This window comes from Choloepus didactylus, chromosome 17 (genome assembly GCF_015220235.1).
Source record: "Choloepus didactylus isolate mChoDid1 chromosome 17, mChoDid1.pri, whole genome shotgun sequence".
Lineage (NCBI taxonomy): Eukaryota > Metazoa > Chordata > Mammalia > Pilosa > Megalonychidae > Choloepus > Choloepus didactylus.
In genome coordinates this window covers 75,260,299-75,285,623 of record NC_051323.1, presented here as the reverse complement: position 1 = coordinate 75,285,623, position 25,325 = coordinate 75,260,299, and the positions used below count along the sequence as shown (strand labels likewise).

Here is a 25,325-nt window from a genome sequence, read left to right as displayed (position 1 = left end):
TGACTACATGGGATTTATTCCAGGAATTTAAGGATGGTTTAACATAAAATCAAGCAATGCAACACACTACATTAATAGAATGTTGGGAGGAAAACCCGATTATCTCAATTGATGCAGAAAAGGCCTTTGACAAAATCCAACATCCTTTCATGATAAAAACATTCAGAAGACTAGGAATAGAAGGGAACTTGCTCAACATGATAAAGGACATTTAAGAAAAATGCACAGTAAATATCATAGTCAACAGTGAAAACTGAAAGCTTTCCTTGTTAGAAAGAATGCCACTATCACCACTGTCACTCAACATTGTACTGGAAGTTCTAGCCAGAGAATCAGGCAAAATAAATAAAAGGCATCCAAAATGGAAAGGAAGGAGTCAAATTATCCCCATTTGCAGATGACATGATCCTATATGTGGAAAATGCCAAAGAATCCACAAGAAAACTACCAGAACTAATTACCAAACTCATCAAAGTTGCAGGATACAAGATAAAGAAGCAGAAGTCTGTACACAAGTAGTGAAAATCTCATAAGGAAACCAAGAAAACAATTCCATTTACAATAGCATCTAAAAGAACAAGACACCTGGGGATAAACTTAACCGAGGAGGTGGAAAACTTTTGTACTGAAAACTACAAAATATTGCTGAAAGAAATTAAAGACCTAAATAAATGGAAAGACATCCCATGGTCATGGACTGGAAGACGTAATATTGTTAAGAGGTCAATACTGCCTGAAGTGATCTACAAATTCAATGCAATCCCTATCAAAATTCCAGCAGCCTTTTTTTTTTTTTTTTTCCCAGAAATGGAGAAGTGGATCCTGAAATTCATCTGGAATTGCAGGGACCCTGAATAGCCACTATGATTTTTTTTTTTAATTTTATTTTGAAATAAATTCAAAGTTACAGGAACAGTTGCAAAAACAATACAAACCCCATACACAGCATACCCTGAGCCCCCTCCCCCAATACCCCAATCCATCAACTTTAACATGCTGTCACACCACCATTTCTTTCTTTCCCTCCCTCCCTCCCTATCTATAATCCATCATCTATTGCTGTTTTCTGAACATAAGAGCAAGCTGCACACATTCTTGAACAAACACTATAATTCACATATACAACTCCCATGAACAAGAACATTCTTTTATGCAATCCCATTAAGTGCAGCTAAGAAGTTGAAAAAATTCAACATTGATACGAAGCTTACATTCTATATTTCCTTTTTTTTTTCCTTATGTCCCAACTGTATCCCTTTGAGCCTCCTGTACTCCATCCTCAGATCCCATCCAGAATCATCCTTGGCATTCAATTGTCATCTATTTACACTTTTTTTTTTAAATTGTGGAAACATATATACAGCCTAAATCTTCCCATTCCACCCACTCCCTAACATTCCGTTAGTGGGATTAATCACATTTAGAATGTTGTAATGCTATCACCTTCCCACCGTCCATTACTAGAAATTTCCCTTCACCTCAAACAGCAACCCTACACTCATTTCTTGACTCCCCATTGCCCCTTCCCCCACTTCTCATAACCCATACTCTACTTTTCATCTCTATGGTCATATTCTCTGATACTTTCTTTGTATTTACTATGGGGCTTAAATTTAACCTCTTAAATCCATAACAATCTTGGTTTTCTTTGATACCAGCTTAACTTCAACAGGACCTGTAAACTATATTCGTATACTCCTCCATTCCCCCGTCTTTCTATAGTTCTTGTCAAAAATTACATATTTTACATTGAGTCCAAAACCACTGATTTGTCATTTGAGTTTAGATATTTTATATCCTGTAGGAAGTAAATAGTGGAGTTACAAATCAAAAATTACTTCTATTTGTATTCCATTGTGGTCAGAGAATGTGCTTTGAATATATTCAATTGTTTTTTTGTTTTTTAATTTATTGAGGTTTGTTTTATCTCCCAGCATATGGTCTATTCTGGAGAAAGATCCATGGTCACTAGAAAAAAATGTGTGTCCTGGTGATTTGGGATGTAAGGTTCTCTATGTGTCTGTTAAAATTCTCTGTATCTCTTTCTCCTTTCTTTGTTTCTCTGTCAGTAGGGCTCCCTTTAGTATCTGAAGTAGGGCAGGTCTTTTATTGGCAAAATCTCTCAGCATTTGTTTGTGAAAAATTTAAGCTCTCCCGCAAATGTGAAGGACAGTTTTGCTGGATGAAGTATTCTTGGTTGGAAATTTTTCTCTCTCAGAATTTTAAATATGTCATGCCACTGCCTTCTCGCCTCCATGGTGGCCGCTGAGTAGTCACTACTTAGTCTCATGTTGTTTCCTTTGTACGTGGTGAATTGCTTTTCTCCTGCTGCTTTCAGAACTTGCTCCTTCTCTTCAGTATTTGACAGTCTGATCAGAATATCTCTAGGAGCGGGTTTATTTGGATTTATTCTATTTGGAGTTCGCTGGGCATTTATACTTTGTGTATTTATATTGTGTAGAGGTTGGGGAAGTTTTCCCCAACAATTTCTTTGAATACTCTTTCTAGACCTTTACCTTTCTCTTCCCCTTCTGGGACACCAATGAGTCTTAAATTTGGACGTTTTATTTTATCTGTCATATCCCTGAGATCCATTTCAGTTTTTTCGATTTTTTTCTCCATTCTTTCCTTTCATTTTCTGTTCTGTGGTCCTCTAGGACACTGAGACGTTGTTCAACTTCCTCTAATCTTGTATTATGAGTATCCACAGTCTTTTTAATTTGGCCAACAGTTTATTTCCATAAGATCTTCTATTTTTTTATTTACTCTTGCAATTTCTTCTTTATGCTCTTCTAGGGTCTTCTTTATGTCCTTTATATCCTGTGCCATATTCTTCTTCATGTCCTTTATATCCTGTGCCATGCTCTCATTCTTTGACTGTAGTCCTTTGATTAATTGCGCTAAGTACTGTGTCTCTTCTGAACATTTGATTTGGGTGCTTGGGATTGGGTTCTCCATATTGTCTGGTTTTAGCAAACACTTTAAGATTTTCTGTTGTTTTTGGCCTCTTGGCATTTGCTTTGCTTGATAGCTGTGATCTTCCAGGACCTCTGCTGAGGGAAGGCTGTGCTATGTCACAAGTGCACGCCTTCCCTCAAGGGAAGCCCTGGGCCGCTGGGCCGTGCAGGGGCACTCCCAGCCTGATGCGAAAATGGCTGAATGGGGCGTCTCAACCCCCTCCCCACTTTTCGCACAGCTCTGCCTTTCCAGCTCTGGGACAACTAGCTGTGGGTGCACCCAAGGCCACTGTCCATGGCTGATATTGTGGCATGTGCTTGGTGCCATGGGATAAACTCCCCATCAGTCTGGGTTTCCTGGCGTGGCTCTGGGCTGTGGGTCTGGCCCCGGACAGGAGTGTAGCCAGCACACCAGGAAGCCAGCTGCAAGGGGCGCGGTTTCTTTCTCCTTTTGGCTCTCCCCTCTGTCCCTGGGACAATCAGCAGCGGGTGTGGAGAGGGCTATCCTCCACGCCAGACACCGAGGCGTTGGCTACAGCCCACTCCTGCAGTGCATCACTGCGCGGTTCTCACTGCCGTATCTGCAGCCGCTCCTGGGTTTGTTTTTTTTTTTTTAAAGAACTAATCTGTCTCCAAACGCAACTGGCAGTTTCCCCACACTGTAGCGCGGCCACGGGACTTTCAGCCGGCTTACTCACTGGTTTCAGAATGCAGACTCCCGGTTTCACCAAGTGCACGGTCCCTGTGGTTTTAGCAGACCTTGTCCAGCTGGTGCATCGCTGGAAGTGGTGTTCTGGGTCACTTTCTGGTTTTTATCTAGTATTTTTCACGGAGGTGTTTTTTTGCCCTGTCTCACCTAGCTGCCATCTTAGGTTCTCTCCCAGCCACTATGATCTTACAAAAGAACTAAGCACTCACACTTCCTGACTTCAAAACTTAACTACAAAGCTACAGTAATTAAAGTAGAATGGCACTAGCATAAAGACAGATGTATAGAGCAATGGAGTAGAATTGAGAGTCCAGGGTTGAATCTGCACATCCACGGCGAGTTGATTTTCCGCAGGGGTGCCAAGCCCAGCCAATGGGGAAAGAATAGCATCTTCCATAAACCGTGCTGGGACAACCGGAAATCCCTCTCATCATGTACAAAAATTAATTCAAAATGGATCAAAGCCTAGATATAAGAGCAAATACTGTAAAACTCTTGGAAGAAAACATAGGGAAACATCTTCAGGACCTTGTAGGAGGCAATGGATTTTTACATTTTACACCAAAAGCATATGCAACAGACAAAAAAACAGATAAAATGGATTTCATCAAAATTAAAGCGTCCGTGCATCAAAGGATGCACCTGTAGAACCGTGAGGTGCAGCTGTCTGAGACACAGCTCTGCATTTACAATATAGAAAAGGCGCGATTACCTTCTAGCTTTTCACAAAATATTTCTGTTCTTTGGTTATTCAAAATTACAGCACAAGTTTACTCGTTTTTGCACATTATCTTCTATGCGAACGGGTTTCACATAACTGTGGCCACCGTGCCTATACTTTAAAAAATATTGCTTCATGACATAGAAAATGTGTTCCCACACAACCCTCATTAAGATCCTTTCTAACGCCACGTCTGCTAACGGCCTTCTCCAAGCCTCCTCAACGTTCGGAAGCCTGAGAACCCCCAAAAGTGGAAAGAAAACGTTAACAGCCCCCGCGTCTGGTCGCCTCCGCGGGCGTCCCGCTCGTCTGTGCAGGGCCGCCGAGGGGCCTCCTCCGGGGCCGACCCTGGCGCTGAGGACCGACGGCCCAGGCGGCGTTCCCAGACCCGGAGCGGGGCGCCGGGGCCGCGAGTCCAGGGCGGCGGCCGAAAACCCCGGAGGGCCTAGGGCCCCGTCGAGGAAACTGCCGCCGCTGCTCCCCCTGCGATTTCAGCCGCGCCGGGGCCGCGGTTTGCACCGGGCAGCTGGTGGGGACGGGCCCCGGGACCCCGGCCCCGCGCCCCCGGCCTGTTTACGCCGCGGCGCAGCCTAGCCCGCCCCGGGGCCCGCCCCCGCCCGCCGCCGATTGGCGGAGGGGCCGCCTGGCCGGCGCCGATTGGCCGGCGGCCGGCGGCGGCGCGGGGCCAGCGGGGGTAGGCTGCGCGCGCGGCCGGGCGGGGCGGCGGGCCATGGCGGCGGCGGTAGCTGCGGGCCGCCTCGGTTGCTTGCTGGCCGCGCTCTGCCTGGGCCCCGCGGCGGGGGAGGCGGCGCCGGGCCCGCGGCTGCTGAGCTTCTGCCTGGAGGAGGACGGCGCCGAGGCCGCGGGGCCGACGCGGGCGGCGCCAGAGGCCACCTTCCGCCTGCGCCTCCGGGGCTCGGGCTTCGCCAACAGCTCCTGCGCTGGGTGGCCCCGGCGGGCGCGGGCTGCCCGGCCGACCCGCGGGCCCCCACGGCCGGCTGGCGGGCACTGCTGTGCCTGCGCGCCGGGGCGGCGCGCGGTGGGCCGAGCGGCGCGGCAGCCGAGGAGGCGGCGCCGCCCTGGGCGCTGGGCCTGGGGGCGGCGGCGCTGCTGGCGCTGGCGGCGCTGGCGCGGGGCCTGCAGCTGAGCGCGCTGGCGCTGGCCCCCGCCGAGGTGCAGGTGCTGCGCGAGGGCGGCTCGGAGGTGGAGCGGGCGGCGGCGCGGCGCCTGGAGCCCGCGCGGCGCTGGGCCGGCGGCGCCCTGGGCGCGCTGCTGCTGCTGGCCAGCCTGGCGCAGGCGGGGCTCGCCGTGCTGCTGTTCCGCGCGGCCGGCCAGCGCCCGGTGCCCGCCGTGCTGGGCAGCGCGGGGCTGGTGTTCCTGCTCGCCGAGGTGCTGCCGGCCGCCGTGAGCGGGCGCTGGGCGCTGGCGCTGGCGCCGCGCGCGCTGGCCCTCAGCCGCGTGGCCGTGCTGCTCACCCTGCCCGTGGCGCTGCCCGTGGGCCAGCTGCTGGAGCGCGCGGCGCGGCCCGGGCGCCTGCGGGAGCGCGTGCTGGAGCTGGCGCGCGGCCTCGGCGACCCCTGCGGCGAGCTGGGCCGCGGCGCGCTGCGCTTCCGGACGGTGGAGGACGTGCTCACGCCGCTCGAGGACTGCTTCATGCTGGACGCCCGCGCCGTGCTGGACTTCGGGGTGCTGGCGGGCATCATGCAGAGCGGCCACACCCGCATCCCCGTGTACGAGGACGAGCGCTCCAACATCGTGGACATGCTCTACGTCAAGGACCTGGCCTTCGTGGACCCCGAGGACCGCACGCCGCTCAGCACCATCACCCGCTTCTACAACCACCCGCTGCACTTCGTGTTCAACGACACCAAGCTGGACGCCGTCCTGGAGGAGTTCAAGCGAGGTAAGGGCCGCGCCGTCGCGGCGGGGACTCGGGCGCGCCTGGGAAGGATCCCGCCCCGGGGGAGGACAGGCCGCCCTGCGCGCCCGTCTCTTTGGCAGTAGGGAGGGTGGGAGACAGGCGCGCCCCCTCCGGGTCAGCCGGGAGGTGTGTCCGCCCCCCGTCACCCCACTCCTCCCTCTCCCGGGCCACCTCCTCGCCCTGGGGCTCGCCGCACTCGGGAATGGAAACCAAAAAGAACCCGGAGAAGGGTGTTCTCCCAGGGGCCTGAGAGCGCACAGTGTGACGGCGGAGTGCGTGGGGTCTCCAGGGAATCGTTCCGGTGCAGAGAGGAGAGTAGCTTTAAACGGTCTGTAAAGGTTCGGTGGAGGCTTTCGCTTTGATTTCACCGAAAGCATGGTCCCTGGGGGATGGTTTAATGCCCGTCTCCCATCTTCCTTTTCCTGAGCTTCTTTTCTCCGTTCCAGCAAGCTCTTTGCCGTTTTCTTTCAATTCCTGCTCCTCCCACCTCCATCGCGCTGCGCTTGACCCGAGCGACCCTGAAGCTGAGGGTAGAACTCAGGGGCCCCCGTGGCCCGCCCTGCTGCTCACCCTGACCCCCTGCAGCAGGGGCTGCGGAGTGAGCGAACCCCGGCGTCCCCGGCAGCCGCGAGGATGGAGAGGCGCCGGGGTTCTGGGGATGTGGGCGCAGAGCCAGGAGGTGCCCCCCGCGTGCCCGGGATTGGGCGGAAAGCACACCCCGCCGACAGGCTCCCGGCTGCCAGGGCGGGAGTGGTGGCCTCTGGGGTCCTCAACTGGGAGCGGGAAGAGCCGGCGTGCAGTGGGTGTCTCTGGCCATGGGGTGACAGTCCCCCATGGGCTTCTGCACCCCCCAGTGCTTGGCATTGCCCAGCTCATGAGCCAGAGGAGGAACCCGGAAGGCTGGCAGACTTCCTTCTCTCGGGGACAGCGTGGAGCCCTTCGTCACCTTTTGCGTGTCCTGCTTGCGGAGGTCTCAGGCCTTCCTGGGGCCTCTGGGCGCTGAGGCAGCCTGGGGGGCCCTGGAACCAAGCCTCAGGGAGACGCTTCAGGATTTGGTCATGACACTTGCTGGGAGCTGGGTGAAAGCTGTTCCCTGTTTTGCAGGCCGTGTCACCAGCGTCTTTGCTACCCTTGTCTCCTCTCAGGTGTGGCAGGCGAGGTGGCCCTGGGCTGTGAGGAGCCTCAGCAAGGGGGACGCGGGCAGGTGGAGAAGGAGCCGGAGGCCGGGCGGGCTGCTGGGAGGCGGCGGAGGCTGCGGGCCGGGCCAGGCACCGCGGGGGTTGTTTCAGGGATCTCTGGGTGGTGGGAGGGCTCTAGTGGCGGGTGTGGAGAGGGGTTGAAGGGGGCGTGAGGTGGTGGGGTGCAGGGGTTGCTGGCTGGTGCGGGGGCCCACGGCGGGAGGGCGGAGCTGAGAGGGAGGTGTGGATTTCCGGCTGTCGGTGCTCCCTCGCCTTGGCGGAGAGGAGGGAAGATTGGGCGTAGGGGGTTTGCTTTGTGCCTGTGCCGAGCCCTAAAAGGCCGACTCCCAGGAGGTGGTTGACACAAACAAGGGAAAGTCCCGGGCAGCAGATTTGGAAGAGGTCACTGGAGCCCAGGGCTGGCGCGGAGGCCGGGATCCCTGCCGCGCACAACTCCTCGGGCACAGCAAGGCAGGGAGAGCCGCTGTGGCGGTTGGGAGAGAGAGGACGCATGTGTGTGCAAGTAGTAAGAGATTTATTATAGGCGTTTGCTCGCTTGATCGTGTGGGACAGCAAGTCAGGCCGCAAATTGGAAGCTCCAATGAACGTGAAGTGCAGCCGCAGCCCCCTGGGGAAGCTGCAAGTTGTAAACTCTGAGGAAGACGAAATTGAATTCCCCAGGAGAAGAGGGCTGGTGAAGAAGAGAAGGAAATTCTTTCTGACCGAAATCTTCAGTTTTCCTTCAGGGCAGGTTAGCGAGGAGGTTTCCTGTGTTGATTGTAGATGCAACCAGCTGTAGATGCAACCAGCCAACTGATTGAAATCCACAAAGTGCCCTCATGATAACAGGCCAATCCTTGCTTGACCCAGCAGCTGGGCACCATCACATGGCCCTCACCATCACTGCGGCCAAGGAGAGGGACGACCAGCGAGGATCCGAGAGAGCCAGAGGAGCGGGCCGCCCTGGGAGCTCTGAGCAGAAACCTTTTCCCAGGAAGCTCAGCTTGTGTTCTTTGGCTTCTGTAACAGGGATCCCACCACCACTTCTGCCAGAGCAGTTTTGAGTCCTGGCAGGGCAGTGGTTGGGGGGTTGGGAGAATAGGTAGGGATGGCTGAAGTCAACGTCCTGTCACGAAATCGGCTGTGAAGCGGCAGCGAGAGAGCAGGTCCAGTCCGGGCAGGACACGTCCTGTGTTGTGGTTTCCAGGTGGTTGAGTCGAGCAGGTCTGCAAGTCAGTAGGAAGGAGCCAGTGGAGAGGAAAGACCACGCACACGGGCCCGCCTTCCTGGGGTGGTGGCCTGGGAGCTGCCCTCGAGAACTCGGCCAGCCCGGCCGGCTTCCTGGGCCTGATGCTGGGGCATGTGCTGGAAGGAGCCAGGTTCCGGAAGCTTCCCTCCACAGCTCTGAGAAGCCCTCTGCAGGCGCCGGTGGGGAGGGTGAGGTAACTGCGGGGGAGACCTTTGGGGCCCTTTGGTTCCTTCCACTTTTCCTCTGTCCTGTGGCGAGTGGGGCCATCCTTGGGGGAGAGTTGCCGTGTGCGTGTGGCATATCCTGGAGCGCACCTGCTGCCTTCATCAGCGCACCCTCTGGCAGACAGCTTTAGTTTTCCTCGCTAGAGTCCTCGTCTGAACCCCCTCCTTCATTTCTCTGCTCCTGGACCAAGGGCCCAGCACGGCCTCCTCCCTTCACATCTCTCTGTCAAGAGTGGGGGCGTTGGCGGCTGCACCGCGCCAAGCTGGGGCCTCTGACACTCTTGGCAGCTGCTGTTCCGGGTCCTGTTCCTCTCGCCCCTTCGGTGCACCCTCGTCTGGTGGTCTTGCGGGAGGAGGCGCCTTCCCCAGGGGCCCCCACGTCAGTGTGGACTTCAGATGGCACCCCGTTATCCTGGGCCAGCATCGGCAGGAAGAGTTGGTCATGCGTGCCGGCTTCATGGCTGTTCGCCTTCTGTCTCAGCCCCTGGTGAGACGCCCTAAGGCCTGTCAGCCAAGGAGAGGTCAGGGCGGTGAGCTGCCAACCAGCCCAGCTCCAGCTGCCATTTGTCCGAAGCCGGAGGGTCGCCACGTGCTGAAGCCTCCGACCTGCCCAGACGGCATTGGGGATGGCCGCACGTTACTTTTCTTGCGGGATGTATTCGGATATTGGCTTTAATAAGCAGAAAAGGGAAGGATGAGGAAACCAAGCTTCAGCTGCGTTACTGAGCACACCTTAGGAATCAGGCTGGAAGGGTCCTCCGGGAGTGCCCTTGAGCTGCCAGCTGAAATTAAGGCCATGTGGGGCCTTCTCACGGCTTTCTGGATGATGTGGCTCTGCCAGGCATGGGGTGCGCAGCACCTGGTGTCAGTGTTTCCAGCCGGCCAGGGGCTCCCCATGAGGACTTGGGTTTACTCCCTCTGGCCCCCTTCTCTGGGCCCCCCTGCAGCCTTCCCACAGTTGCCTTCTGGACCCTCAGATGTTGTCTTGACATGATACCATGTGACCACTGCTTTGGGGTCTTCCTGAGGCTCCTCCTGTCCCCTGTTGACACGTCTGCCTGCTTTGTGGGCATCTGAGAGTGAGGGCAACGTCCAGCTTTCTTGGAGGTACTTGCCTGAGGGAGGGGTCTCCTCTGCCCTGCAACTGCCTTTTAGAACCTGGGCTTTGGTTCCTGGAATCCAGAGAGACTGTTGACCCACATTGAGTCAATCCCTGGCTGTCCTCACCTGGCCCGAGAGGTTTGTGTCCTGTGCCCGGGCTGCCATGGCCCTGAGGAAGTGGCGCCTGCCCGCCTGGGTGAGCCGGTCCCAGCTCAAACACCGAGGGGTAGGAGGCAGCTGGAAGCCGCGTTCCTAGTTCAGCACCTCTGTCTCGGCAGGAACGAGTGGCTGGTCCTCCAGGGACCCTGGTCTCTTCCTGGAACGTCAGCCGACGGCTGTAATGTGCTCTTCTCTGAAGAATGGGGCTTTGTTTCCTTCAGGCGAGCCTCTGTGCTTAGCAGGTGCCTTGGCACCCCAGAGGGGCAGGTCTCCCAAGCTTCCCTTGTGCCTAAGGGGACGACTTGGGAACTCACAGCCGGGCTCAAGTCTCAGTTCTGCAAGTGGGCAGGGCACGGCCTCCCTGGGCCTCAGGTTTTGCCAGAGAGCTGCGGAGATGCAGTAAGTTAATAAATGAGTAAAGCTCTCGGTGCCTGGTTGCTCGGTAAGCTCCAGATGGCACGTCATCATTCCAGATGCACATCTTTTCCCCCTTGAACATCTCTGAAATCAGGGTGCATCTCTCGGTTGATGGCGTCTTAGTGTCGATGAACTAGAGCAAGTGTTATCGTTTTAATTTCTTATGGCCTTGTTCCTTTCCTGGTCGTCTGGCCAATGGCTTAATGATACGAGGCATGGGTTTTGCTTGCTCTTTAGCATTTTTGTTCCATCACCTTTGGGCAGGGGTCTTCTTCCCGTGCCTGCCCCCTCAGGAGGGGCTGGGAGGGTGAAAGGAAGGGGGAGAGTCGGGGAGCAGGCGCTGCCCGAGAGTCCGTTACTGCACTTGGCTCTCCACGTTGTAATTAAACCAAGGTACGTAGAGTCTGATTCTCACAAAGAAGGAAGTGAACTTGATCGTTTGCTTCGCCAAGAGGTTTTTGAAGCAAGTGCTCCTTCCTCTGGGGCACTATGGAAAAGAAGGGGATAGCGGAGACGAGTTTTGTTCCCATTTGCTAGAGCTGCCAGAATGCAATATACCAGAAACGGGTTGGCTTTTAACAATGGGGATTCATTAGTTTACCAATTTACAGTTCTGAGGCCATGGGACTGTCCCAATTATAAGGTATCCACAGGACGATACCTTCTCTGAAGAAAGGCCGCTGGCACCCGGGGCTCCTCTCACACGGGAGGGCGCGTGGCCGCGTCTGCTGGGCCTTCGCTCCTGGGTTTCGTTGCTCTCAGCTCCTGGTGCCAGTGGCTCCTCTCTGAGCCTCAGTGGATCCTCTCAGCTTCTCTGGGGCCTTTCTCTCTGTCTCTCGGTATTTCTCTCTCAGTTCTCTGGGCTTCTTTCTGTCCTTTATCTTCATAAAGGATTTCAGTAAAGGATTAGGCTCCACCTTGAATTGGGTGAGTCACATCTCAACTGAAACAACTAATCAGAAGGTCCCACCCACAGCAGGTCTGTGCGCACAGGGATGGATTAAAAGAAGACGGTCTTCTCTGGGTACAGAACTGCTCCCAGCCAGCACAAGGCTGATCTCAGGGCTCTTACCCTAGCCTGGTGCTTCCCAGCACGGTCGCTACCAGCCGGGGTAACTTGAGCCTTTAGTCTGAATACGTGCTGTAAGTGTAAAATCCCCACCAGCTTTCAAAGACATAGTTAAAAAAATGTGAAATATCTATAAATATTTTTTTCATTGAGATCATGGTGAAATGATAATATCGTGGGTATACTGAATTAATTTGAAATACGTTATTAAAATTAGTCTTTTTCTTTTTACTTCTTAAAATATGGTTACTACACAATTTAAAATGATACACGTGGCTTGCCTTCTGCTTCTTGTGGACAGGTGTAAGCTTTTACAGATGCAAAGAACTTACCTGAAGCTGAGTAAATTCCTGAAGTTTCCCCAGCATTTACTGGTACTCTGAGACTTGGGCTTATTTCAAATGTAGTTCATTTCCTCATTAACCAACAAGAAAAACTAATGGGCCGCTCACAGTGGAAAAACAGGACAGGAAAGTAGAAAACTCGGGCCCGCAGCCCTCCCTGCCCATGCACTTTGGACTAAACTTCCTGCCTCTGGGCTTTCGGTTGCTCCTGTGTAAACTGAGGCTCATGACGTCTATCTCACGGATGCTGAGGGTCTGCGGTAGGGACCCAGGAGGAGAGCTAGGCTCTGTCCTCTCAGTGGGCGCCTCTAACACAGTGTCCGCCCCCAGGGAAGTCCCACCTGGCCATCGTGCAGAGGGTCAACAACGAGGGCGAGGGTGACCCCTTCTACGAGGTGCTGGGCCTCGTCACCCTGGAGGACGTCATCGAGGAGATCATCAGGTCCGAGATCCTGGACGAGTCGGACATGTACAGTGAGTTCCGACTCCGGTCCTTCCACTCGCCGTGGCCGTGGCCGTGGCAGCTGGCCCTTGGGTGGCTTTGCCGTCCCGGTTGTGTTTGCCTCCTGCCCCGCGGGAGGAGGGGGCTCCTCGTGCCCTTTCTTCTGTTCTTCTCCTTCCTCCGGGTTTCAGTTTCCCTTCCACACACGGCGTGTCTCCTCAAAGAAACCCTGTGGTCAGCCACCAAGCGCCCCCCACGGCATGCAGGCGTGGGTCCGGGGTGGTGCCTTAGACGCGCCTGCCCGGCAGCAGGTGCCTCCCGGGCCCAGGGACGCCGAGCCTTTGGTTGTGTCGCTCGGCCCTCGGTCCCCAGAATGTCACGTCTGCAGTCCGGACCCTCGGCCTGCCCTTGCACCTCCCACCCGGCCCTGCTGATGTTCCCAGCACGCGTTCCAGTGGGGGGTCGCCAGGGGGCCACGGGCACCCGTTTCTGTAGAGAAACTGCTTTGCTAGTGTATCAGCATTATCTGCATTGGACTCTGAGGCGGGAACATTCCCTTCCAGCACCTTCTCAGGACACATTTGGGATGTGGCCGCTGCTCCCGGTGGGGTGGTGGCAGGCACTGTGGAGGCAGCTGGCGCGGATGCCCCCCGTGCCACCTCCCCGTGCACTGCAGCCCTGCAGGGGAGCAGCCGGGCAGCCTGGGCCCTCGGCTTGGGCACCGACACCACGCTCGCCTTTCTCTCTCCGCAGGGGACACCAAGGTGAGGAGGAGGCCACCTGCTCTGAGCGCCCTTCTCGAGCGGAAGGAGGAATTCTCCTTGTTCAAGGCGTCTGACGGTGACTGTAAAGTAAAAATCTCGCCTCAGCTGCTCCTGACCACCCAGCGCTTCCTTTCCCGAGGTGAGGGCGAGGGAGCCCCTGAGCGGCCCTGACTGCCCCCAGCACCCCAGGAGGACATCTGAGCTGCTCGCTGAGCCGCTCTCTGCAGCCCTGTTGGCGCTGCCCGAGGGGTGGCTCCCGGCCGGGCAGCAGGGAGCACTCGGGGCAGCGGGAGGTGGGCGTGGCTCCTCCAGCCGTGCTGGCCCTCGTGGACACTGTCCCCTTTCTCCGCCGGGGAGCAGAGGTGGAGGTGTTCAGCCCCCTGCGGGTCTCCGAGAAGGTCCTGCTGCACCTGCTGAAGCACCCCAGTGTCAACCAGGAAGTGAGGTTTGATACGAGCAACCGCCTGGCTGCGGGCCATTACCTGTACCAGCGCAGCCAGCCGGTTGATTACTTCATCCTCATCCTGCAGGTAACCGGGCGCCAGGCCGCCCCCCACTTCCTCAGTGCCGGGAGCAGGGACGGCCAGAGGCCCCCAGAATCCAGGCTGCGGTGTGTCTTCGCGCTTTCTCCAGACACCAACGATAACCTGCCCTTTCCCCGTCCCTTCCCCTCTGCTTCCCTCGCAGGGCAGGGTTGAGGTGGAGATCGGGAAAGAGGGCCTGAAGTTCGAGAACGGGCCGTTCACCTACTACGGCGTGTGGGCCCTGACGGCGCCGTCCCCGGGTGAGCTGTGGCCCCTGCAGGCCGTGGCCAGCAGCCCTGGCTTTGGGTCCGTGGGCTCTCGCCTTTGGGCTGCGAGGAGGGATGCGTTTCTCCAGGCCCACTCTCATCCCTTCATGTCTGCGCTGGCATTCTTTGCCACGTTCCCTCGAGGAGGATTTGTGGGACGGGGGCTTCCACCACCGCTGATTGCTCCTCTCCATAGCTCACCAGACCCCCGTGTCCTCGCTGCAGCCCGGGCCAGCCGACGGCGCCCACTCGCCCACCTACTGCCCCGACTACACCGTGAGGGCTCTCTCCGACCTGCAGCTCATCAAGGTGACCACCGGGCGGCCCGGGGCGGGGGTCTCCGTCTCACCCACCGTGTCGCCGGATTCGGTCACACTCCTGGGACAGCACTCAGGCTTCCCAGAGCAGGGCCCTGGACGGCACAGCCGCCTGCCTGTCCTGTGTTGTCATGAAGCTCCTTCCGTCTTCCCTCCCTGCCCCGGCGGCTCTCCGTCTAGTGCAGGCGCCTCTGGGTGCGACGGAGCGGTGTGGCCTCCTTGAACTTCTCCGTTCTACATCACCAACCGTGCTGCCCTCTGTCCTCCAGGTCACCCGGCTGCAGTACCTCAATGCACTCCTGGCCACCCGAGCCCAGAGCCAGCCGCCGTCCCCTGAAAGCGTGGACCCCCAGGCCGTCCCCAGCAGCCAGACCAGGCTCCTCGGTGACAAGCCAGCCGCGACAGGTGACCCCCGGGCCTGTGCACGTGTCCACCTCCTCTGCCCTGCCCCACACTCTGCTCTTCCCCCAGCCTTTCCTCGCCCCTGTAAGCAGCTCACGGGACGGCAGACGGTGAACAGTGCGTTTACGTGGAGTCCACGTCAGTCAGCACTTCTCTCGGGTCTCCTGGGGATGTAGGGAATGAGGTCGGGGTCAGACACTGCTGGCTGTTAGGCTGAGGGTTGGGTCCCCACGCGGGTGGGACGTGGGCCCGGCCCAGGCGGTGGAGGGCTTGCTGGAAACCTGCCCGCAAACCAGGAAGCCCCCGCTGAGCAGCTCCAACTGTGAGCAGGACCACGAGGCTGGCAGCAGCAGCCTTGCCACGTGCGAGGGGAGCAGGGGTGCCTGATGGCAACCCCCCCCCCCCCAGTGCACGGGACGGAAAACAGAAAGGGCTCCGTGAAGCGTAGGCTGGGGTAGGATGGTGAAGAGCTGGGGGCGTTCCTGTTACTCAAGAAGATTCTGCTATTCTTGGCTCCCAGCTTGGGGTTGGAGATACCCCAGGGCTCGGGGTTCCTGGGGAGCACAGGGGGCTCCCAGAGAGGCTGGGGAAGGGGGTGCAGGCTGCCCACTGATGGCCTTTGTTTGCCGCTGCTCCCCTCATTCCCCCAGGGAGAGGGACAAGCTCCGCCGGCCACGCTCTCAGCCGCGTCCTGGACCACGAGCCTTCCAGGCATGAGGGCATTAAAATGCCCGTTTTATACAAAGGAGCCTGAGGCAGGGGGTGCGGGGTGTGCTCCGACCTGGCATCTGTGTGTGCCCACCCCCCACACCGGGCTCGAGTGGCCCCAGGGATCAGCCCTGCTTGGACCCGAGCTTGAGGACAGAAGCGTGTTTTTAGAATAGGAAAGTGTGTTCTGAACTGGGATGTGATAGCAGGTGCAAGGAGCCCTGCTTGTGACTTGATGCTTGTGCACCCCGTCTCCAGGCAAAGGGACTGCGGTGTGGGCGTGTCTGGGTGTGGGGTGCACCCTTTGTGGGTGAACGTGCGCTCTGGCGGTGCCCCACCCCTTAGGGTTCAAGCTCTCGGTTTCCCCACCCCGATGGCCCTCTGTCTCCTGGGCGCCCTTGTGCGGGACAGGTCCTCACAGGGTCACATGAGACCTGAGTCCCGAAAGCCAAGCCTCTCTGGTTCCCGGAGGGGCCTTTAGGTTCTCTCTCCCCACATGGGAGCCGCTTCCACTGCAGCGGCACAGCGCGGGAAGGCAGGGGCCTCATCCGGAACCCGAATCCTTCCTCCCGCGCCCCCCAGGGATGCACTTCTGGCCCTGCGTCCCCTCAGCTCTCGCCAGGGGCCCCAGCAGCCCTGCGTGGGGTGCCACCCCCTCCCGGGTGCCGGGGTCTGCTGCGCGAGCTAAACGGCCTCTCCTCTTTCTCTGCTCTCTTCAGCCCTCCCAGTAGACCTTTCCCTCTTTGGCTCATGTGGAAACTGCAGTTGATAAATGACTGTGGACTAGTATGCATTTTTTGTTTTAAGAAAACACCCAAGGTAAATATCTTCTCCCCTTTCCTTTCTCTGATTCACGTTCACAGGCCTGGAGATGCCGGGAGGGGCGTTAGGAATAGCTCCCCTCACCCCAAACTGAATGCCGGGGCCTCGTGAAATTCCTGCTTAGTCTTGGGAAGAAAGCTTCCCTTGAGAAAGGGAGTCCCTGTCGGGGCCCTGCCCCCGCCCCGAGCCCTTGGCCCTCTCTGGCCTCCTCCCAGCTGCTCCCCGCTCTGCCTCGGTGTCCCCTGAGGCTCCTCGGCCTCGCTGCTCCCTCCTGTCTGCCCGATGGTTCAGTCCGTGTTTCATGTCTCGGGAGCACCCGCCACCTGAGGAGCTCCGGTGCTGACACTGCTCTCCCTCCCCGCCAGGGCCCGGCCACAGCAGACCAGGCCTCCCAGCCGAGGGCAGCCCCGGGCGGAACCCAGGGGTCTGACTTGCCGGGTGCCCCAGGCCTGGGGAGCGAGCGAGCCGAGGAGAAGCTTCCGCCTGTCCATCCCTGCCGGGCCACGTTTTAGATGGCCCTTGCAGCCATGGGTCCTGGGCTGTCCTCACAACTGAACGTCGTGCCAGGAGCCTCCAGCAGCTCCTGTCCTCTGAGCGGGCGGGGCTCAACCAGGACACCCCTCCACCCCCGGGGCGGGGACAGCGCCGGGCATTATACCTCTTCGGGCCACGCCACGACGTCAGTGCACAGCTGCCGCCTTTGTGTGGCCGTGACCTGCACTTGCTTTGCTTATCACTGGCAGCAATTCGTGAGCAAACAGCCCCGGCGTGGGCTGGCATTCTTGGCTTCCCTCACAATGCCACGTTTCGAGGCACGTGCCAGCCTGGAGGCAGGTTGCCCATGAGCTGCCCCACGCGTCCGGCTCCCTCCTGAGGAGTTGCTTCTCCAGCCCCAGGCAGGGCCCTTGGAGAGCACCTGCCAGCCCTTCCGCGGGGCCGGAGGCGGCCTGTGTGCTGCTGCCCACTGCCTGTGCCGCCTGGTGCCGCCGCTTTCAGGAGAGGGCACACTCGGGAGGAAGGGTCCTTCAGCTGCACCCCATCCCTCCTTAACTGCTGGTCCCGGAGCCCTTCCCCGCAGGTGCACAGGCCACATCGCCATCGCCTTCTCCAGCATTTCAGGCTCTTGCTTTTTCAACGGGAACAAGCAGGTGTTTCTTTTCCTTCTGGTTTCCTGTGTGCACCTTCCATGGTTCTAAAGAGGAAAGTGGGGCATCGAGGGGTCACGGATGGGGAAGGAGGGAAGAGGACATCTGTGTCCTTCCCCAAAGGAATGTGGGTCCTCAGAAGTGGGACGAAGGCCACATGGCCGTGGCGGTGCTTGCCTGGTAGCTCCTCAAGGAGGACCCGGGCGGGGGATATGCTGTTGTCTCCAGAGCCGAGCTGCTCCCCTGGGCTGCGCTCCATCACCCAGCAAGTGAAAGAACGACACCTGGGTCTCACCCCCAGCGATTCTGACTCCATCCATCTGTGCATCAGGATTTAAGCCAATAATGGTCGAGCTGCAGGGGCTTCTCTACTCCCTTCACCAGCCTCCCCTAACACCAGCGTCGACAGCCACGGCACATTGATCACAGGACGTTTATTTTGTATAAATTTAGGCATGACACTATCAACTGAACTGGATTCTACCAGTTTTTCCAAGACTTGTCTTTTTTCTGTTGCAGGGTCCAATCCAGGGCGTAAGTTGTATTTAGAGCTGTTACTATTTTTTCCTTTTTTATTTTGAAATAGTTAGATTCATGGAAACTTGGAAAGTGAGAACAAAGAGTTCCTGTGTGTTCTTCCTCCACTGGTTGCAGCTTTCTTAATTAAAATACAGCAGCAAAGCCAGGAGTCTGACCCGGGCGGCGTGGCTCCTAGTTGTGTGCTGCTGACCACGTACATGGGTTAGAACAGCCACAGACCAGATCCCGAGCTCCGTCACCACGGGGTCCCCTGTGGGCGACCCCTCTGTGGCCACACTCTGCCCCTCAGCCACCACCCCTAAGCCCCAGCAACCGTTAATCTGTTCTCCATTTCTATGATTCTGTCATTTCTAGAATGTTATTTACGTAAATGGAACTATATAAGTTATGAAACTCTAACTGGGGTTGGCTTTTTTGCTCAGCCTAAAGCTCTGGAGGTCCTCTATGTTGTTGCACGTACCAAAAGTTGGAGCCTTCTCATTGCTGAGGAGTGTTCCATGCGATGGAATTCCACGGTTTGACCATTTACCCGCTGATGGACATCCGGTGGTTCTGGTTTGGGCTATTATGAATAAAGCTGCTATGAAAGTTCATGTGCCGTCTTTTGTGTGGATGTCGGTTGTCATTCCTCTGGGACGTGCTCAGGAGAGCAGCTGCTGGGTCCTGTGGTGGTTGCACGTTTCTTAGGAAACTGCAGACTTTTCCAGGGTGACTGTCATTTCACATTCCCACTGGTGGCACGTGTGACAGTTTTCTCCACAGTCTTGCCAACATCTGGTGATGTCACTATCTTTTCTTTCAGCCATTCTGATAGGTGTGCAGTGACAGCTTGTGGCTTTAATTTGCATTTCCATAATGGTTGATACTTAGCATCTTTTCATGTGCTTGTCTGCCATCTCTGTCTCCCGAGGTGACACATCTGACCATGCCTTTTGCCCATTTACTCACTGGATTAACTGTTGAGAATTGAGACATCATCTATTCTAGATACCAGTTTTGGTTTGCATACATTTTCTCCCAGTCTGCAGCTCGTCTTTTCCTCCTTTGCACCGTCTTTTGCCAAGCAGAAGCTTTGAATTTTGATGAAGCCTTCTATGGATTGTGCTTTTGGTGTCATGTCTAAGAACTCTTTGCCTAGATGCGAATGTTTTATAGTTTTATGTTTTTCATTTCAGTGTGTGGTCCGCTCTGAGTTAGTTTTTTATCAGGTGTGGGCTCAGGTCGAGGCTCGTTGTTTACCCAAGTGTCCAGCTGTCCCTGCACTGTTTGGGGAAAGGGCTGTCTGTCCTCCTCTGAATCGCCTTTGGCCCGGGTCAGCAATCAGCCGTGTGTGTGTGGTTCTGTGCTGGGTCTTTTCCCCTCTTCCCTCCCCCACAGCCCTGATCACCGTGGCCCCCGGACCTCTCATTTTCAGGTACCCTTGTCCCTCCCACATGTTTCTTAACAAAATTGTTTTAGTCATTCTACTTCCTTTACCTTTTCACATAAATTTTAGAAAAGTCTCGTCCAATTCTCCCAAAACTCTTGCTGGGGTTTTGATGGGGATTGTGTAGACCCCTCTGGGAGAGTCGACATGTTCTGGTGTTGAGCCTTCCTGGGTGCAGTGCCCCAGCTCGGGTTTTCGGTTTCTTTGTGTTGTGTTGTTATCAGCATCCAAGTTCTTACTGTTTTGTTCAGTCTACACCTAAGAGTTTCATTTTTTGGAGGGAATAGTTGTAAACGGTATTGTATTTTGCATTTCAGCATCCATGTGTTCATTGCTGATGTACAGAAATACGAGGGGTTTCTGTATGTTTAGCTTGTGTCCTGAGACCTTGCTGAACTCATTCTAGGCGTGTTTTGGTCAATTCCTAGGACTTTCAACCCAGACAAGCATGTCGCCTGCACGGTGACACTGACACTTGGGTCCCGCCCCCAGGAACAGGTTCAGTCAACCTGGTGATTGGAACAAGCAGGAAGGCGGAGACCCACTGCTCGCGGAGCTGGTCCAGCAGCGAGCAGAGCTGCCCTACGGCACGGAGGCGAGTGCCAGGAGCCCGTCCTGCCGCCCATGGGCCTGGCAGCTGCCCCGCTCGGGCTCAAATGGCTCCAGGCCAGCTGCTGGGGAGACGAGTCCGCAGCTGGCCCCGAGCAGGCGGCTGTGCTCTGCTGAATAAGAAGCCTATTCTGAGGAACAAAAAAGCCGGGGTACGAAGAGAGCATTTTGTCTGTAGGTGGTTATCCCGTTTCCTAGATGAGGACTCGGCACCTGCTGCTCCTGCGGCACTGGCGTCCTGGGGGACACCGCTGGCTCCGTCACCAGGCAGGACCTGCTCATGTGCAGGTTTGTGGCCCCTGCGTGGCCACCCTCTGGTCTTGTCACACAGTGAGAGCAGCCTCACTCTCAGCAGGCCACCACAGTAACCCTTACCGCTGCCCAGCAATGTCAGCTCGGGCGCGCGGCGCAGCCCGGGGCCATGGGAGGGAGGCTGGCCTCACCCCACCCTGTCCCCTCAGCCCCTGGTCTCGGCTTCTGGCCTTTTGGGGCCCGGCCTGGCCAGCAGCAGTGAAGTTGCTGGGACAGGTCGACACCAGTGAGCCGTGGTGCAAGCAGCAGACGGGAGGAGGCCGAGGAGAGCTGGTGCAGGGCTGTGTCCTCACGCTGCCACCAGCCCCCAGACGAGGCACCTGAGGAGGCTGGCCTGCCTTCCGTGGCCGCCCCTCGTGGAGCGGTCCAGAGCCCCGCGTCCCAGCCCCTGGGGTGGGATAAAGCAGAGTGGGGGTGCAGCTGTGGGGTCCAGGCAGGGCAGAGGCTCCAGGGGGTGGAGGAGCCTCAGACAAACCAGGGTTACGGGCCGCCCCAGGAGGTGATGGGCCACAAGCAGTCCCACAGCCAGGCTGGTCCCCACAGGACAGCCACCGGCCAGCTCCCGGGCGCAGGCAGGCCTGACCCACGCCTCTGGGCAGTGGCTCAGCTGAGGCACAGCTCCAGCTCGTCTTGGGGCTTCTGAGGCAACAAAACTGCCCCTGCCAGTGGCTGCTCCAGGGCCCCAACCTGTGGAACAGACCCTTCCAGAGTGCCAAGCCCAGCCCCAGAGCCCTTGGGACCCCACATGGAGAGCCGCTCCAGATGCTTCTGGGGTTGCTGTGGACAGGACGGAGCTCCCCGGGGCAGCCACTGGGTGGCAGCTCCTGCCCTCGGGGATGGCAGGGCACGGTGGGTCTCCCCTCCGAGGGTTAGTGGCACAGAGGAAGGTGAGACCCACCCCTCCGGGTAGTTCGAGGGTCGGGACTGTTTTCTGCTCCACCCACTGCCCCTCACCAGGACCCACTTCGTTTCCTGCTCACCCTGGTCCTCCACTGCCAGCAGCTCCGGCTCCAGCAGGGAGCGAGTCGGCCCGAACTCTGGGAGCCAGGGCGGCGTGCTTCCCTGCCTGCCGCGCCGCACGCCGCCTCTTGGTGACGGCAGGGCCGCACCACCCGGAGAGGGGCTGGAGTCGGACGGGGAGGGCCCGTGGAGGGTGTGCAGGCGTGTGACGGGCGGAGGGGCGAAGGGGCTGGAATGGTGGCTGTGAGTGACCCGCAGGCCTGCTGCCCTCAGCACCGAGTCCGAGGGTGCCCGACATGGGCCCGCAGCGCTTCCTGGATGCCCCGCTGCCAGTCCCGTGCCAGCTGCACTGGGGTCATCGACGCCTGGGGACAAGGGGCCGTGTCAGTCCTTCCCGCCTGGCGCCACCTGGCGTCCTCGTGCCAGGGCCTGGGGCGCCCTCTCGCACTCGCTGCATTGCGCACGCTCTGGGCTCCGTGCAGCAGCAGCGGCTTCATGGCTTTGTAGTGACCGTGCCACACCGCCTCGTGGACGGCCGTGTCCCCTTCCTGTGGAGAGAGGGCAGGGGCAGGCCGGCCCGTGCTGTCACCACCTGGGGAAGGAACCCTCAGCCCCCGCCCCTGGCGGCGCAGGCCCACCTTGTCCTGTGCGTTGATGTGGGCTCCGCACGCCACCAGGCGCTCCAGGCAGTCGCAGTGTCGGGTCCGCAGGCCACGTGCAGTGGGGTGCTCCGGATCTGTGTGGGGTGAGGAGTGGGTGCTGGTGCTGAGGCCCCTCCCGGGCCTGGGAGGCTCGGCTCCCCCTCTCCAGAGCAGCACCCGCTCCCAGGGGCCAGCTGTGCCAACATGCACCCCTCACCAAATGTCCTCCATGGCAGGCCCAGAACACAGCTGTCCTGTCCAGCTGTGCGATAAAGCACCAAAGCTCTCCTGCCAGCCGGGGTGCTAGGCTGGGGGTGGCCATGACACTGGGCTCCCCCAGGGCTCACCAAGTCCCGGGCGTCCACGCTGGCCCCCGCCTCCAGCAGCCTGGTCACGAGCCGGCCGTGGCCTCGCAGGCAGGCCCAGCGCAGGGCTGTGCGGCGGAGCTGGGGGTGGGGACGGGAGGTGAGCCTGGGAGTGCAGCCACTTAGAGTCTGTGCCCAGGAGGGGCCCCTGAGCAGAGCCGCCTACTTCCCCAGCACCCTGAGGGCTCTCCCACCCAGCTCAAGACGACCGCACCCCTGCAGCTGTGGGGAACCCGGTGCTGAAGGCTGCCACCCCCATGGCCCCCCAAGCTCCCTACCTGGTCGCAGGCATTGGGGTCCCCCTCATCCCTCAGGGCCTCCTGGTTCTCGGCAGCGGCCTTCAGGAACACTCCAGGGCCACAGGCTCCGGCCCGGCCTGGGGCTGTGGCTGGACAGGGCAAAGGACACGACCAAATCGTCCCCCAAAGCCAGCACCGCGGCACCGCAGTTGCCGTCCGCCCGTGAGGCCCGTGCCCTGGAGGCCTGTGGGGGCTCCGCGGTGGGGCCAGCAGCCACGTCCAGGCTGCTGTGTCCAGTGGCCTCCTCCCCGGGAAGGGGAGTCCTTCCCTGCCAGCTCCCCGGGTCACGCTCCCTGCCCGCCCCCGACCTCCCCTCACTGTAACGGGGGGCTCGGGGTCCCTGGGCGGAGGGCTCTGCGTCTCAGTCGCCTTTCTCTCTGTCTCTGAACCAAGTTTTCCAAGTTGGCCACGTTCTTCAGATTCAGTCTGGAACTGTTAAATCTCTCAGCTGAGACGGAAGACAGGCAGAAAGCAGTTGTGTGGTGGGGCCTGCGGGCGCTGGCGGCCACTGGGGGCTGGTGCAGGGCCCTGGGGACGGACCCTCCGCTGGCTCCCTGCTCAGGGCCCCACCACACCGGGCGCCCCCACGCCCCCGAGTCCCACTCTGCTCCTTCTCTTCTTCCAGTCGCCGCCACTCCCGGGCCACAGCCTCCCAGGGTCCCAGCCTCCAGCCACCAGGCCAGTCTCCAGGGCCAGGAACTCCAGGTCCAAATCCCAGCACTTTCCCGTCACCTCTCTCACCACTTACCTGCAGGGATAGGGTGAGGACAGACTCAACCCTCGCAGGTGGCAGGCCCCTGAGAGGATGGAGCTGTGCGGCACTGGGGACCCCGCCAGAGGCTGAGCTCCGCGGTGGGCCATTCTTGGCAGCTCCCCGACCCCGTGTCTGTGCTGGCCTCGTCTTCACAGTCACCCCTCCTCCGTCCCTGGCCCCCTGCAGGCACTCAGGGGGCGAGCTGGGGTGGCAGGTGCCAGGACCCAGGGCTCCTGGCACAGTGGAGCCACATTCCCGTCTCAAGCAAACCGGCAGCCTGCAACCCACCTCACCAGGACAGACAGCCCAGAGCCCCAGCCAGTCCCAGCCTCCCGTGTCTCAGAGGTGACCCAGGCCAGAGCAGAGCTCGCTGCGGTCAAGGGTGGTCCCCTCCACCCCTCCACTCCCCTCTCGTGCTCCCCCCCCCCCGACCCCCTCACTCACGATCTGGGCAGATAGGAAAAGAGCCACCTGCTTTCTTGCTCCAAAGACCTGACCCTCCGGCCACGGAAGGATGCTGCCCCCCAGGCCCCAGGCCCAATCCTTACCAACTGCTGGACACTGAGCCCATCCATGGCCCCCGCTCCTCAGGCCCTGCTGAGCGGCCGAGCCCTTCATCCTTTCGTAGGAGCCGGTCTCCTGGGGCAGGGCAGGCAGGGGCTCCGTCACACAATGAAAATAGCAGCCTGGCAGCGGGGCTTGCTGAAGGCAGGGAAAGGGGCTGCCCAGCTGAGTCAGCAGCACCTCGGCACCCACAGCCTGAACCCCGACCACACCCCTGGGGAGATTCGCCCCCTCTCCTGAGTCCAGACCCACCAGGGGGAAACCGAGCCCGAGCTGCCCTGTTGTGTCAGGCCTGGCTGCCTGCGAAGCCTGAAAGACCCGGCCTGACGGCCGAAGCAGAAGGGGCTGAAGGTCCAAAGGGGATCAGGGAGGACAGGCCAGAGGGGCCAGCCTGTCACTACAGTGATCACCGCTCAGAGGAGTGGCTCAGCTTCGGGTGGTTTCCCTTGGCCGTTTTCCAGGCCACCTTCCCCGCTGCCTGCTGAGACCCTTCCCCAGGTGCCCCTGTGCCCCCCACAGCGCCTGCTCCTTCCTCCACACCTCCTAGGAGCTGGTGTCTTAAGCACCACCACCGCAGGAAGCCAGGCCTCGTCTGCCATCAGCACTCTCGCCTCTTGAAAACCCTTCCGTGCCCCCACAGGTCCCCAGCGGACAAGGATGCACAGCGGTAAACGCTAAATTCAGTCACGATCAGCCTGTCGCAAGCCGCCCAAACCAAACTTCCCAGTTCCCCCTAAAAAGCCACGCGCGTCTTCGCCCTGCTAGGCCTTGATCTGCCCCGACCTTTGAAAGGGAACCAGATCGCTGGTAAGTACAACTCCAGAAGCAGCGCAGCCAGGAGAGGCGGCCAGAACCAGAGGGAGAGACGCGGGCTGGAGCCACAGGCCCCCCAGGGACGCCGGCGTTTCCGCTGACAGAGCTGCCTTCCTCCTAAGACCTTCCAGGCTCTGAGGGAATTAAACCACGGCTGCTCAAGAAGTCCAGTCCCTGGGCTTCAGGGTGTCTGTCAGACACAGGAGATTTCTTGCTTTTGGTTACGAGAAGGGAGCGTTCCCTGGACTGGAGCGAGGGCAAGCAGGAAGGAAATGCTTCAGGCTTAGTGCTGGGCTCCACCGTCCACCCCGCACCTAAAATTCTTGCCCTTTAACATTCGAGAAGAAGGGCATTTGCATTAACAGGCCTCGTGGGAAATTCTCAGCAGGAAACTTTTCTCCTACATGAAGGTAACTGGACTGACTTATTTGTAGAAAATCCAAACACTCAAGCCCCCTGGACTGTCCGCGCTTCCTGCACCGGTCCAGGGGACCTGGCGGCCACAGAGGACTGCACGGCTCCAGCGATTATCCGCTACAGTTTCTGAATTTGCGTCACGTTCTATGGCTGTATCTGAAGAGGCGCGGACTGCAAACCCGACCC

The 25,325-nt window shown here is 58.5% G+C and overlaps 2 protein-coding genes across 2 annotated transcripts; one reads left to right on the top strand and one right to left on the bottom strand.

Moving 5' to 3' along the window:
* Positions 1-5,091: 5,091 nt before the first annotated feature.
* On the top strand, positions 5,092-18,572 carry CNNM3 (cyclin and CBS domain divalent metal cation transport mediator 3). Its single transcript, XM_037806429.1, is given in 9 exon segments — positions 5,092-5,322; positions 5,325-6,290; positions 12,380-12,523; positions 13,245-13,394; positions 13,616-13,785; positions 13,943-14,039; positions 14,242-14,354; positions 14,632-14,767; positions 16,660-18,572. Coding segments are annotated over 9 exon segments (2,046 nt in total). The 5' UTR covers positions 5,092-5,117; the 3' UTR covers positions 16,725-18,572.
* A 2,959-nt stretch (positions 18,573-21,531) lies between these two features.
* On the bottom strand, positions 21,532-24,508 carry ANKRD23 (ankyrin repeat domain 23). Its single transcript, XM_037806642.1, is given in 10 exon segments — positions 21,532-21,834; positions 21,925-22,022; positions 22,145-22,373; positions 22,571-22,641; positions 22,644-22,680; positions 22,910-22,939; positions 22,942-23,256; positions 23,340-23,578; positions 23,894-24,254; positions 24,476-24,508. Coding segments are annotated over 10 exon segments (1,692 nt in total). The 3' UTR covers positions 21,532-21,555.
* Positions 24,509-25,325: the final 817 nt, after the last annotated feature.